General features: G+C 35.4%; 1 protein-coding gene across 5 annotated transcripts in view; it reads right to left on the bottom strand.

The window, feature by feature from the left end:
- LOC123676368 (calexcitin-2) overlaps positions 1 to 15,606 on the bottom strand; it is a 134,021-nt gene that overhangs the window by 29,843 nt on the left and 88,572 nt on the right. The window contains exon 1 of one of the 5 annotated variants that reach the window (XM_045612241.1): positions 6,063 to 6,212. The exons of the other annotated variants lie outside the window; for them this stretch is intronic. Within the exon in view, the coding sequence (XP_045468197.1) occupies positions 6,063 to 6,197 (135 nt within the window). The 5' untranslated portion in view covers positions 6,198 to 6,212. Of the gene's footprint in view, positions 1 to 6,062; positions 6,213 to 15,606 lie in introns of those variants that run through there. 5 annotated transcript variants of the gene reach the window in all.

Raw genomic sequence — 15,606 nt, 5'->3', positions numbered from 1 at the left:
TTCAGTCCTGAATTGTCCAACTATTGAAACAATGGTAAACGTTCTGCGCATAACGATAAAAGTTTTCACCGAGATTTCTACTAAAGTTACGTGCGTAACAAGTTGATATTTGGTAAAATTTGTTTCATAGTTTTCCTATTTTCCGCTCAATTTTCAAAATTTTCTCAGTAATCTGTAGATGAAGTTATCAATTTTAATTTGCATATTCAATTTTTTGTTAAATGCTGGATCACTATACAGGGTGAATTAGATATTTGTTGTTTAACCCTGATTTTGAAACATCTTGTGGAATAATTTCGTGGTCAGATTTCTTTAGATCACCAAGTTTCATCAAGATCCATTTATTTTTAACATTCTGTTATTTGGTTCATGGTTTCAAGTTGACATTTAGCATTCTTGATCCATTTCTTTCACATTGATATGACATCCAGAGATTCTAAATTGCCAGAATCGAATAAAAACAATTTGATTTAACATAATGGAGATGATATTATAGTGCAGTATCGATTCAGATAGCCCTAACCACTCCAACTAATAAGAAATAATCAGATACAAGAGGATTATAAACGCCCATCTGCTATAGATATTTATCCTGAACGTCCAACTCATCAGTGAAGCTTTATTCAATAATATTGAACGAAATATAATATACCACTCATCAAATTCCCGTGAAGGTTATCAAGATAAATACCCTGGTAATTAATTAACATCCCACACCCTTCATTAGTTGCGGACATATTCATTTGTTGATCCAATAAAATCCATTAGCGTGTCGTAACTTATTGAAAGGATGGCTTTGAAAGCTCTCAAATCTTCGCCACAATCAGTTGCAAGCTTCGATTTCATGCCTCGCAATCGGATTTCAATTATTGAAATCCTATATTTAATTCACCCTGAAACTCTATCATTTCGATATGATAGAATATACCGAGTATAAAATATACAGGGCGATTAAGCGCGATGGCCTATTAGACGTTTATGTAAAACTAATCATAATTTTTTGCTGAAAATTTGCATGTTGGGGTTTGAGACAATGATCTTTCTTCCTAAAATATTTTCAGATCTCTACAAATTCCAGTTATACCAGAAATAGATTACTACTTCCTTATTTCAAATGGCACACCTAAAGATATTTTTGTATCATTAGATAGATTTTTTTATGACAATTTCAGCAATATCTTAGGTGAAAACTCAACAAATCAAGAGTTAATAGGATTCTCAAGGAAAAATGGTGGCGACAAGAACTCTCATTTTGTTTTCAATATTTCTGCAGAAAAAGTATTTTTCATTTTAGATACATACACAGACATTTTAAAACTCGTTTAGGCTGTATAGTGTGTTCTGCAGCAATATTTCCCTCACTCTTTTATTGAAGTCTTGTTCATTCAAGCTTTTGATGTCATCGGGCAATTTATTCTTCTTCTTATTCTACTTATTTTCCATTTTTTTTTGGTTCTGTAGAATCTTTTCGATGCAAGTATTTTGTAACCATATAAGGATTCCATATAACATCTGACAATGGAAGGCCGAATAATATGTTAGTTTCGCAGTTTCCACATTCGCCATCGTTTTATTCTTCTTATCACTTCAAGAGCCATCAACAAAATTCATCAACAGGTTGTTTTTGAATATGTTGAGAACTGCTGTACTGTCTGCATAGCTGCAGATTTTGTCAGCGTTTATCATTCGTGAAGAGAATGAACAAGATAGGTCCCAAAATAGAACCCTGTGGTACTCCGGTTTCGACTTTCCTTGTGTTTGAAAAGGAATTTTTCCACTTGACATTTTGGGCTCTCATGCAGAACGATATCAAAAGCCTTACTCAAATCGATACGGAATAGCTCAATATCCTCACCACTGTTATATCCCTCAATAATCTTCTCGAGTGCATCAATCATTGCCGTTATAGTTGACTTACAGCGTCTGAAGCCATGTTGGAAGGGATGAATGAAACAATTTTTCTCCAGGAACTCAATCGAACGGTTTTTCAATAATGACTCGAAAACTTAAGGCAGAGCTGGTCTATAGTTCTTGTAACAATCTGGATCTCCTCTCTTCAGTATTGGTGTTATCACCGCAAATTTCAAATTTTTACCATTTAAAGGGTGTTCTTTTTGGAGCTATAGAACTTTAAATTGCAATAAAACAACGATGGATTATTCGATTGACACGCCACGGCTGGCTCGGATGTAGTCCAATCTGGACGTGCAATTTTCGATGACTTTTTCCAACATTTGTGGCCGTATATCGGCAATAACACGGCGAATGTGGTCTTCCAAATGGTCAAGGGTTTGTGGCTTATCCGCATAGACCAATGACTTTACATAGCCCCACAGAAAGTAGTCTAGCGGTGTTAAATCACAAGATCTTGGAGGCCAATTCACAGGTCCAAAACCTGAAATTAGGCGGTCACCGAACGTGTCTTTCAATAAATCGATTATGGCTCGAGCTGTGTGACATGTTGCGCCGTCTTGTTGGAACTACAGCTCCTGGACATCATGGCTGTTCAATTCAGGAATGAAAAAGTTAGTAATTATGGCTCTATAACGATCACCATTGACTGTAACGTTCTGGCCATCATCGTTTTTGAAGAAGTACGGACCAATGATTCCCCCAGCCCATAAAGCGCACCAAACAGTCAGTTTTTCTGGATGTAACGGTGTTTCGACATACACTCGAGGATTAGCTTTACTCCAAATGCGGTAGTTTTGTTTGTTGACGTAGCTATTCAACCAGAAGTGCGCTTCATCGCTAAACAAAATAAAACGGACGTAGTGCGCGATACGTATTCCGCACAGAACCATTATTTTCGAAATGAAATTGCACTATTTGCAAGCATTGTTCAGGCGTGAGTCTATTCGTGATGAATTGCTAAACTAAACTGAGAATAAATCACTTGACAGCTGTTAAATCGGTTGCCATCTCGAACAGTAATGCCAACTTAAAGTTATATACCTCGAAAAAAACACCCGTTACTTTCGGAATTACAAAATGGACATTCCTTCATATAGACGAAACTTTTGCTTAGTCCAAAATAGTTGCCTGATTTCAACGTCCCTAATTCGGCTTGTGATCTGACCTTCAACACGTTTATTCAAGGGCGTAAAAGCAACGGATCCGTTAATGAAAATCATCAAAGATCCAATCGGCCCAACCAAACCCTCTCTCTACCCCATCAACCCCCTATGTCCTATCTCCAGATTGGCATTTCGCATCTCCTTATGCCCTTCATGTACTTTCATGGATATATTCCTGGTCATCAATCTTCAAAGGTCCTAAATCCGGCTGACTGGATTCGTAAGATATGAAAGGTAAGTAGGAAGTTTTCTTTGCATTTAGGTTCAATCCGTTCTGTCTGAACCATCTTGAAATAACACGAAGATCAAATTCTATGTTCTCCTTTAGTTTCCCCCATGTTCTCTCTTCAGCCATTGAAACCACACTCGAAACCACATCATCTGCAAAGGCTATGATTTTTCCAAAGATTTTCATACTCAATAAAGCGTTCACATAGAAAAGGAAAAGTATCGGTCCCAATACTGTGCCTTGGGGGGACCCCACATGTTATTACCTCCTCATGGCTGGTTACATCCTTCATTTGAACTATTTGAATTCTTTCAGTTAGGTAACTCCTGAACAAGTCAAGGCCTATTCCTCTTATACCGTAGTTGTATAATTTTTTCAATAGTTTTTCATCTCCTCTCTTCAGTATTGGTGTAATCATCGCAAATTTCAAATTTTTAGCATTTACTTTCGGAAACACAAAATGGACATTCCTTCATATAGACGAAACTTTTGCTTAGTCCAAAATAGTGGCCTGATTTCAACGGCCCTAATTCGGCTTGTAATCTGACCTTCAACACGTTCATTCAACGTCGTAAAAGCAACGAATCCGTTAATGAAAATCATCAAAGATCCAATCCGCTCAGCCAAACCCTCTCTCCACCACATCAACCCCCTACTTCCTATCTTCAGATTGGCATTTCGCATCTCCTTATGCCCTTCCGGTCTTGCTCATCAACCGGATTGGGTCGTAAACCGAGTCCGGGGCTGTTTTGCTGCCGGACCTCGTCCAGATCGGCAGGATAAGAAGACACAACACTTCTGGTTTTTAGGGCCGGGGGCGTTCGCTCAGGAAGAAAGAGATTGCAATCTCACCCCCCGATGTTAAAGTTCGATTCTGGGGGAGGGGTGGTGGAGCGTTCGAAGGCCTCAAGGTCCATCCTTTTAACTTATTTAATTCGAGGGATCCGGAGTTGGTACGTGTGTTTTATTATAGCTGAAGACAAGGGTATTTGAGGGAAGTGGTGCGCTGACGTTGATGGGATGTTGTCGTCGAAGATGTTGTCGTTAAGATGTTGGGGAGATGAAGTCATACGCTGGATCAGTTGACAACAAGTTGTATTGAAGTGATATAGGTCAAGTTGGAGAAGAAATGTTAGTAACGATATCTCTACAACATGGAAGTTCTGTTCAGAGTGTTCCTCAATTGGAGGTACCATAAAAATGGGATATGCTTTGGATAATTTCGAGGAAAAAATTCCTCAAAACCCTTTTTTTCAAAGAACAAGGTGTTTCTGGTACTCCTACTTTTTTGTGATGATTACACGAGTTCAAAGAATTCTTTTTCAACTTCCTACAGATTGGGTAAATAAGTATGAGAACTTATAATTCTTTCATTCATCACAGCTTACTAACTGGATCATTATAATAATTGGGATTTACAGAAGATTGCTAGGGAATTGTTTGAAATTTTTTTCATCATCGGTAGCAGATACGACAAAACTACATGAAACTAAAAGTGTAGTACTGGAACAAAGTTTCTTTTCACATTTCTCTAAACTACAAGTTTTCTTCCTCTCTTCATCAACAGCCTGTCTGCATCCACTCCTGGACATAGGCCTCTGCTTGAATTCTTCAATTTCCTCTATTTCAAGCCAACTGGTGATAACATTGTCCAACCTTTGATTCAATGTCATTTAATAATGATTAATGACATTAAAATACCAGTAGTCTACCAAAATTAGCATATCACATGATGAAAACTCCAAATTCAGGGTATAAACATATAATCACAGAGGCGTGAGCCTGTGAAATATCTATGTAAAATTCAATATGGCATTTTGTTTTAGCTCCAATTTAAGATCACCTGTATACCCACCGGCAAAATTAGAAGATTGAACAAAATCTTAACGAAGTTTGTAGTTAATTTTTTATGTACCTTTTTTTCTCTCAGTAATTTCTCTCAAAATTGAGATATCGGAATGACTAAGAAGAAGAAATGCTCAGAAAATATAAAGCAACATCTGAGTATTCGTGAATATTCTCGTCTGTCAACGATTCATTTCAAATGGTGTTTTGAATAACAGTTTACTTTTCATTATTTTTGTACGCCCCTGTATATAACAAAAAACCAAGTAACTGAGGACGGCGTTTGAACAGTTAGGATTTAAGCTACAATGCAAAAAAAAATAATTGCTGAAATCGGTCGAGGTGTTTAAGAGACAATGAATTATAAATTTCGTTCAACTTTTGTCCGTTACCCTAATTTTCTATATTTTTACTATTTTGACTATAAGAATATTACATTGGGCAACCGCGTAGTTTCGAACATATTTTAAGTTCATTTTGAATTTGATCATTGATATATGTAACTGAGATACGATTAGAGAACCTCTCAATATTCAAAGGGATATAAAACAAAAACTAAACATTTTTTTGTGAGAAAAATCTATGAGTATATTCTCAACTGCCATGCGAAGGTTTCTTTCGAAAATTGAAAGAATCTATGGAGCGATTTTAGCACAGAATAAAAAGTAATCTACACTGAAAAACGTGGTAAGAAAGTTATTGTACATCCTTAAGGCTTAAGTTTGAAATTCTCCGAATACCAAAGAAATATCTTCAATTTGGGAATTCGAATTGTCAAATGAACATTCTTTAGCCTATAAAACTGAATTCGAGAAAAAGGTAATATTAGGTTTTTTGCCATTTAAAAATTTCGAAATCGCAAAAGTGAAATCTATTTCAGTAAAAAAAAAACGTAAAAAAAATCATCTTACGAACAAATTTAGCATTCCCGTCGTTTTCTTCAATTCCCAACCATTATTCATGATTGAACAATCACCAGCTGTTCCAATTCTGAGCATCAATAAGTTTTTCCTTTGGTAACCACTTTCCTGTGGTACTGGACACATTTTTCTACAAAATCGTCAATGAGACAAAATCACACAACACCCGATTCTACTATGAAATTCCTGAACGAAAATATTTTGCAGTTTTCGAACTTGACATTCCTTGTCGAATCAACACAAAATAATGCGAGAGCATAGAATGTAATATCTGTCAGAATAGGAACGAACTGAAAATTCATTGTCTAGATGCACTCTCTAAAAATCAATCGATGAATTCCATAGAATATTAAAGGAATTGAATGAAGGACGGAGTAATAAAAGATTCGATCAGACATTTCATTCTATAATAGAAAATTAATGAACTCAATGAAGACGACTGTTGTTTTTTTTCAATAATACTTATAATCTTGTAAGTGACCTGAAGCGATTGGATTTTTAATTGAATTTCATGATTGGATCTGAATAATACGTGGTGCTCTACAAGCTCTTTGACGATCTTTGTCAGATATTGGTTATGCTCTTTTAGAAGTGACAAGAATTTGAAATAATTTATTTTCACGTTTGAAACTAACGATATGAAAATATTGGTTCACCCTGTGTCTTTCGAAACAATTTGAGAATGTAGCTCCAATGGAGACTGATGATGTCTATAATTTCAGCGCTTATCTGCAATAGAGCGTCAATGTTGGAACAACCTGTACTCTGAGACTTATAGAATAGTTAAATTTATTGGTTGAATAGATCAATTGATTTTGATGGTGATTCGAAAATGAAAAAACAATATGAATTAAATCTTGTTTTTATACCCTCACTAGTAAGGAAGATGGAGAAAGTAATAATTGGTCTTCAATTTTTTTATAAAAGTTTATAAAAGTTTAATGAGTCTTCTTGATGAAGGATATTTAATATAAATCAAATAATTTGACAACTTTGTGTCTAATCCTTCACAATAATATATCTGTATGATATATTCAGTTTATTTTTGTCTTGGAATATATTCCAATTCTAAAAATGACCAATTTTAATAATCAACCAAAAGAAAAATTCAAAATTACTGAAACTGTACAAATTGAGTAAACGGTTAATAAATTGAATATATCATACAGATATATTATTGTGTAGGATTAGACACAAAGTTGTCAAATTATTTGATTTATATTTTCAATTTTTTTTTTTATTATTATACAGGGTGGGTCACAACGGAGTCCCATATTTGCGAGGCTTACAACTTTTGATAGGAGAGCCATAGAATGCTCAAACTTTTTACATAATATTCCTTATATCCTCAAGTTTTTTCTTGAATGGAAGATAAGCTCCATCTTATAAGAAATTCATAAGAAAATTTACAATTCCGACAAGAAAGTGTTATTTTTTTCTATGTCCAAGATAATGTAACAACAAGATAATATTGTTTTCGGATTTAATAAAAAAATTAGTAGCGCTTCGTGGTGTTAGATGTATCATTTGACCGCTTTCAAGAGGAGATAATTGAGTTTTAAGTTTCCATAGAAGTTACTTGGAAAAATCATTTTTTTGGGGTCAGAAAGTAATTGCAAACTGCTATTTGTATAATTGTTTCTATTTTACTGATTTAAGCTCTCCAGCAAGCCTCAAGTTTTTTTTTTCAAATTCATTTACAATTACAAAAGTCTTTCTTTGATACTTGAGCAAGCATCTGATATCTCCACCGTGTCGAGTCTTCCGAAAGCTGATTGAATCCTTACTTTTAACTAAGTCAAGTCAGCACTTCGTTCTTCAAATAACATGTCTTCGATTCTACTCCAGAGGTAGTAGTCTCAAGGATTTAAGTCTGGGGATCTCGGTGGACAAAATACATGGCCAACAGCATTTCATATTTCAGCTTGTCCAGCCAGGCTGATTCAGTCTCAGCGTAATGCGGGCTTAAGGGTGGTAATAACCCAGGTATCATGGTATGGGCTGTTATCTCCGAGATTGGAGGCTTAGTTGGCAGGATGAATGGTCAACAGTACCTTGCATAATTTTCTCATGTAAAGTCTATGGAAACTATGAACTCGATTATTTCCTTCTGAAAGCGATCAAATCATGTGTCTAAGACCATGAAGCACTACTACTTTTATTTAGAATCTGACAGAAATGTTATCTGATTGTTATCCCATCTTGAAAATAGAGAAAAACCACTTCCTCTATTTCAGTATCGTAATGAGTTCATTACAGTCCAAAAAACAGTGCTGTAATGAACTCATTACAGCATTGTTTTCAGTTATATTTTTTTTTTTTGTTGTTGTCTCCAATGACTATCGATCCTATCAAATTTCAAGACATGTCAATTGTCAGTATAATATAATTTGGATAAAGTGAAATGATTCGCAACATTATTCGCAATTTTTCTTAATTGATGGTGGTGTTAAATCGATTTTGTCAGACATAATTCACGAATTTAAAGCGTAAATAAAAATTATTTCAAAATTCGAAACGTACGATTCAAATTTCGTAATCTGTCAATTTTCGTAACAATCACACCAACTGCCAAGATACAATACAAATGTCACTAGGATGTATAATTTGAATTTCTCATTAAATTTCGACAATATTTCACAATACGTTCGAATTTCGCATTCATGTTCGAATAGAAGCCTATTCTGCAACTTGTTTTAGAATATACTATTCTTGTCAAAAATTTAAATTATCTTATGGATTTCTTATGAAATGAAGTTTATCCCTCATTTAAAAAAAAATCTTGAGGAATATCATGCAGGAATTTTGAATTATCTATGGTTCTCCTATCAACAGTTATAACCCTCGCAAATACAGGACTTCATTGTGAACCCCCCGGTATTTTAGAACAAAAAAATCGTGCTAGCGTCACAAAATTCTGGACACTGTTCGGCTAAGCAGCGCCTTAAAAAATTTTCAACTCAACAAAAAATGGAATGTTGTCTTGAACAACAATTTATCACAAAATTCATGTAAATGCGCATTGAAGATGCCGCTCCACCCCCTTTCCTTCAACATCCCGAAGTTTATGCGAAATTAAAAAAATTCTGGATGCGAACCACGTCCACTGCGAATTGCTAAATTATTCCGTTCAGTCCTTGGGAAATTGTCCCAAGAAAATCGACTCTTTTTTAATGGCTTTTCAGGGGGATGAATAAAAATTATATCGGGGGTTAAGTGAAGCAAGTGGGGCCGTTTGAATCGAAGCTCCAATTTCAAGGGAAGGGTGAAATAAGAAGAGAGAGAGAGGGTTTAATGGTATGCCGATTGCAATTGAGTTTAAAGAGGACCTTATTCAAAATATATATCGATTTTGAGTGCGCTTTTAAGGTGGGTAGGGAATTTGCATGATGGGAATTTTTAAGAGATGATCATTTATCAAGGATATTTTGCTGAACGATACAAGTAAAAATGCTCCAGCTACAATAGTCGTGTATTAAAAAAGTCTCGTTTGTTCCTTTTGAATTTCGAAGCAATCTAGTTTTCGTGAATAATGAAAGTTTATTCGATAAAAAACTCTTGTTCAAAAGAAACTAACCATACGTACGAGAACAAAGATGTTTTGCAAATGAAGGAGAATTAAATTGAAAAATTTTGGTCACGTTATTGCTTTTTAGAATATAATTTCATGAACAATGCATCACTTTCCAATTTACTTTTGTCTGTCCTTTTGTCCATTTGCTCTATACCTTCTGCAAATTCACATTAATCCCACAAAAATATCTAATTATTATTCAGAAATTATTTTTCAAAAATTGAATATAATTAAATCAATCAAGAATGGGAAAAAATTTCGTAAAAATGTATTCGAGCTCATAAATTATGTTGAAATACAAAATCAATTTGGAAATCAACAAAATCAGATTGAGAAATTGCGAGATTCGATGACGCAACTGAAATTTCAGGCAGTTTTCGAATCTTTCAAAAATATTTGATGGAAATGTTGAATTCAAAAAATTGAAGATTGTGAAAAGTATGTCACCAAATGAACGGAGGTTTTCGTTTAGAAATTATTTCTCTACAATAAAGTGAAAAACTTATTGGAGATTGAGAAGCTACAGCTTCATTTTGCTATAGAAATATCAAAAATACTATAGAACTATATCAGTGCGTGTAATTTTTCAATCCCATTTTGAGCTGGTGCCAAATAAACTGACCGGATCCTTCGCCATTTTGCACACCACACCAAAAATTACGTTTCAAGGATAACTGGGTCATATTTCAAAGTTCAACAATTTCCAAACCTATAAAGTTTCACCGCATATTTTATAAGGCAATTTTCAAGCCATATAAAATCAGCGATGCAACTTCATACGTTAGAAAATTGCTGAGCTTCGAAATACCAGCACATAATGAAATGGTTATTTTCCCATGTAGGATATTTTCCGTATGAGATTGCCATTTATTATCTACTGTTATAGTTGCCATACTGACGGTGCACATTTTTCAACGCAAAAATTCCTATTTATGGAAATATTTTATTAATTCTTATGAAAATTCAATGAATTAGAGGATCATTCTAACACTCGTTGCTCAATGAAGAACTTGAGAAACAATGAAGTTATAAAAGGTGCAGAAGGGTAGTTCTATACAACGTGTTCCTAAATTGAAGTTTCAAATAAAAAGGAAATCTTTCCTTTTTATTCAAATCATTTTGAGCCCGTAAAAGCTTTGTTCTCGAGATGCAGGATGTTAAAATGTAATTTTTTTCAAGTTTTCACTAAATTCACAAAATTTTCGACTAAAACTTGCTATAGATATTCCAAGTCAAAGTTTTCATCGTATGATTAATTTTGATTGCAAGTCTAGTTATTGCATATTGCAGAAATTGTCATCAAATAAGCTCTCTAATGATGTAATAATACACTGGGACTGCCATTTGAAATAAAGAAGTAGTAGTCTGTTTCCGGTATAACCGGAAATGTAAAGGGTGTTTTTTTTGGAGCTATAGAACTTTAAATTGCAATAAAACAAGGATGGATTATTCGATTGACGTGAATTTTATTTATCCGCAAGATAATCTTGTGGCATTACACTTTAAATATGATTTCTGGCATATGACCGCCAAGGCTGGCTCGGATGTAGTCCAATCTGGAAGTCCAATTTTCGATGACTTTTTCCAACATTTGTGGCCGTATATCGGCAATAACACGGCGAATGTTGTCTTCCAAGTGGTCAAGGGTTTGTGGGTTATCCGCATAGACCAATGACTTTACATAGCCTCACAAAAAGTAGTCTAGCGGTGTTAAATCACAAGATCTTCAAGGTCCAAAACGTGAAATTAGGCGGTCACCAAACGTGTCTTTCAATAAATCGATTGTGGCACGAGCTGTGTGACATGTTGCGCCATCTTGTTGGAACCACAGCTCCTGGACATCATGGTTGTTCAATTCAGGAATGAAAAAGTTAGTAATCATGGCTCTATACAGATCACCATTGACTGTAAAGTTCTGACCATCATCGTTTTTGAAGAAGTACGGACCAATGATTCCACCAGCCCATAAAGCGCACCAAATAGTAAGTTTTTCTGGATGTAACGGTGTTTCGACATACACTTGAGAATTAGCGTCACTCCAAAAAGCGGCAGTTTTGTTTTTTGACTTAGCCATTCAACCAGAAGTGCGCTTCTTCGCTAAACAAAATAAAATGGACGTAGTGCGCGATACGTATTCCGCACAGAACCATTATTTTCGCAATGAAATTGCACTATTTGCAAGCGTTGTTCAGGCGTGCGTTAGAAATCAGAATATACTTTAGACAGAAAAATCATTGTCTGAAACCCCAACCTGCAATTTCTCAGCACAAAATTTCCTCATACTTTTATTAGGCCTTCGTGGTGAATCACCCAGTGTAAATAAGTCAAAAAATTATCATCTGCTACTACCACAAATTAAATCCATAAAGTATTTCGACTTACAAATTCCGTTTGCATCTATACCAGTCTAAGAATTTCCCAGTGCATATCTACTCGTCCTCAAGCACATTCATTTCCGCTCTTTGAGCCCGGAATTTCCCCTCGAACTTCAACTGGAAAATTCCAAGTACGTAGGCCAGGCCTGGAAAGTTTTTCTTGGCTCGTTGAAACTCCCGAACGAAGTACGTTCGGAATCCACCGATATCTGGGGAGTTTGTTTGGATAATTTATACCCCCAGGATTCCCCTGGTCGTATTATTCCCTTTTTCCGTTTCTCCGGAGCCTCCGGTTGCTGATGCAAAAGCGATAACAACGTTCCATTCTTCGCGAACACTCCCGATGGTTGGGGATTATTGGAAACTTATGGTCTTTTGTGGTCTTGAAAGCCGGGGGAATAAGCCCAGATTGACAAATTGGGAGATACGACGCTATTGGGGTGTTAGGCAATCTCGAAGCTGTATAGAAATATGAGGTGCGAACTTTATACGATCGAAAACTGTTGAATTTCATCGGATTAACTTGGAATTTGATTTTTCAGGGTGCAAAATGGCGGAGGTATAAATTTTCAGGTGAATTCAATATGTTTAAAATTGAATTTGAAGTCTGATTGGGTATTGTAAGGTTGAAAACACTCATAGAATTCTATGTAGTAGCCTTCAAGAGTGTTACATTCACTCCAATATTCCTCTAACACTTTATTATCCTTTTCTTTAGAAAGATTCGTTTTTGCTTTCGAAATTTGGCAATCACTTGGACATTAGAGCCAAATGATACCGCATACTTTATTAGGAAAAGTGGCGTCCTGTCAAATTGGCTGAATTTTTGATTTGTTATAGTCCAAGTCATTCCAAACAAAAAGTTCAATAGGCACAAGTTTTTCCATTGACTAGTTTTGACGCTGGATGCCCCTAAAAACTTTTATTTGGCTCCATCATTGAACAATACAGAAAGTTATCCTAGATAACCATTTCTATTCTGAGTAATCAAGATGTGGACAGTCTTTGAAATGGTATATTATTAAAACATTGTTTTCTGGTGTTATTACATTTAGTCAATCATACAGTGTGTCCCAGCTATTTTTAAAGTTTAATTATTCGAAAATGGTTACAAATCGCCTTAGCGATCTAAAATCAAACAATGTTTATGAATCCTATTCTACAAGTCATTCTACATCACATTCGAGAAAATACTGAGTGTTCCTTCCAAAAGAGAGCGAAAGTTATTTCGAAATGTTCCGTACTGAAAAATCGATCCATTTGCAGATTCATACATTGAAAATCCCTGACATTATAATTAAAGATTTCAGAATAAAATCTTCTCAAGGACATTTTATAGATAGGTTTATAATAGTTTGCATCCTTTCTCATGTTTTAAAATTATGATGACCGAATAGTTATTTATAATACAAGTGCAGAAGGCATTGATATTCTTCCACGAGTTCAAAATTCAAAAACGAGCCACGAAGTGGGGAGTTTTGGAATGAACGAGTGGTAGAATGAGCCTTTTGTACGAGTATTATACATTATTTTCTCTAATTCATTGCATTTCCATTGAAATTAATGAAATATTTCCACAAATATATTTTAGTGATTTTTGCATTGAAAAATGTTGGTTGGCAGAACTGATTTCTTTAAGGCAAATTGACGAATTGACAGATAAAGCCGTGGCGGAAAGTTCGGAGTACCAACATATAATAATGAAATATAACCATGAAAACTGTGCGTTTCTGATATATTCTCGCACGATTTTGTTCTACAAGGTGTGGAAGAATGAACGGAATAACCACAGAATTAGAGAAAAATATTTTTCAGTTCGAAACATTTCGAAGGATTTTAGAATAAAATCAAAACAGTTTGGCGTTGTTTTAAGAAGAGGTTTTTTATTGCCATAGACCAAAATCAATCATTAAAGGAAAAAACGTGTCTAATCTACATATTTTATATTTCGTTTATAACTTAAGATTTCTTTTGAAAGGAACTCTCCGTATATTTTTTTCCAATGTGATGTAAAATGAGGTGTAGAATAGGATTCCTAAAAATTATTTGTTTGAAGATCGCTAAGGCGATTTGAATCCATTTTCAAATAATTGAACTTTAAAACTTTGTAAGTAGCTGGAACAGACTGTATAATTGACCAAATGTAACAACACCAAAGAACAATGCTTTTTATAGTATCTGATATTAATGACTGTTCCCATCTTAATACTCCGAATAGTGATGATTATCGTAAGTAATTGCACAAGTGCATCAAAATTACCGATAATTTTGCATGACAGCGTGTTGTCATAAAAACTGCATGAGACCTAATGCAGTTTTTCAAAGAAAACACGCTGGAATGCGAAATTATCCGGTCATTTTGATGCACGAGTGTAATTCACGGGAATATTTCCCGAATAAACTGTTGCATTACTTGTCAAACTGATGCAGAATGGAATTGCCATAGATTCGAACTGTGTAAGATGCATAGAAACTATGCATCTATGAACAGAACAATTATCGCAGTGCTATTTCGCTTCCTACAATGCAATTATCGCTGTAATTTTCGATAATTGGTCTCCATTTACATAGAATTTTTGACGAGAGGGAAATATTCCATGATAACGTTTCATAATCTTTAACAATGGACAATACATATGAGTTTTCAGGGGCCTCTAGCGTCTAAACTAGCCTACAGAAAAACTTGTGCCTATTGAACTTTTTATTTGGGATGACTTCGACTATAACATACCAAAAATTCAGCCAATTTGAGAGGAGACCACTCACCCTAATAAACTTTGCTGCTTTTGTGTTAGTAAATCTCACTTTCTGAAGATCACTAACATCGTTACCAAAAGGATTCATCAAACACCAATAAAGACTATTTGGTTACTACAATTTCAATAGAATATTATTTCCAACGTTACCTCGAATGAATAAACTTCATTTAGTCCATTTAATACACAATTGAAGGTTCATCCCGTATCATCCCCTGAAGACCACAACCTATCAAACAGCTCATCATCAGCGGACTCAGCGGTCCCAAAACCCAAAACCCCTCCAGGCTTAACACTGGCTACATCGAATAAATCAAATCCGTCTAATGAAATATAAATATTCAGAGCATGAGTGCGTTAAGCCCCTTTCAGATAACGGTCTCCGGGCCAGAATAGACCCGCTCCAACGCTGGTAAATGGGTTAATAGTCTCGGGATCTGGCACCGTATATCTGAAGGAGGATCGATGCCGGATCTCTCCTTGCGTTTGGCCGCCATAACTCAACGTATCATTGAATTAATGGGGGAACCCCCCTAGCCAGATGCCGAACTTGGAGAGCCCGAACATGGCGCGGTTGGAAAATTGGGTGAAAAATTGCGGGATTTCGGGAGCTGGGTGCTGATCAATGTTCCAGGTGGCAGATATTGATGGCGGGTGCGGAGGAGGTGTACCTGCTGACGATGGTTCTTTGGGATTGATATCTTTGGGATGAGTGATGAAGGGATTTGGTGGTTGTTTCGTAGCTTTTGGGTCTGCACCTTCTAGCACAACAAAATAAACAAGGATCTTAGATAGGCTTGAGATTGTTTATTAATCTTATATTCTAAAAC

The sequence above is a fragment of the Harmonia axyridis genome, chromosome 1 (assembly GCF_914767665.1).
Source record: "Harmonia axyridis chromosome 1, icHarAxyr1.1, whole genome shotgun sequence".
Classification (NCBI taxonomy): domain Eukaryota; kingdom Metazoa; phylum Arthropoda; class Insecta; order Coleoptera; family Coccinellidae; genus Harmonia; species Harmonia axyridis.
Note: the sequence above shows the minus strand (reverse complement) of the source record. Positions and strands in the feature narration are given on the sequence as shown.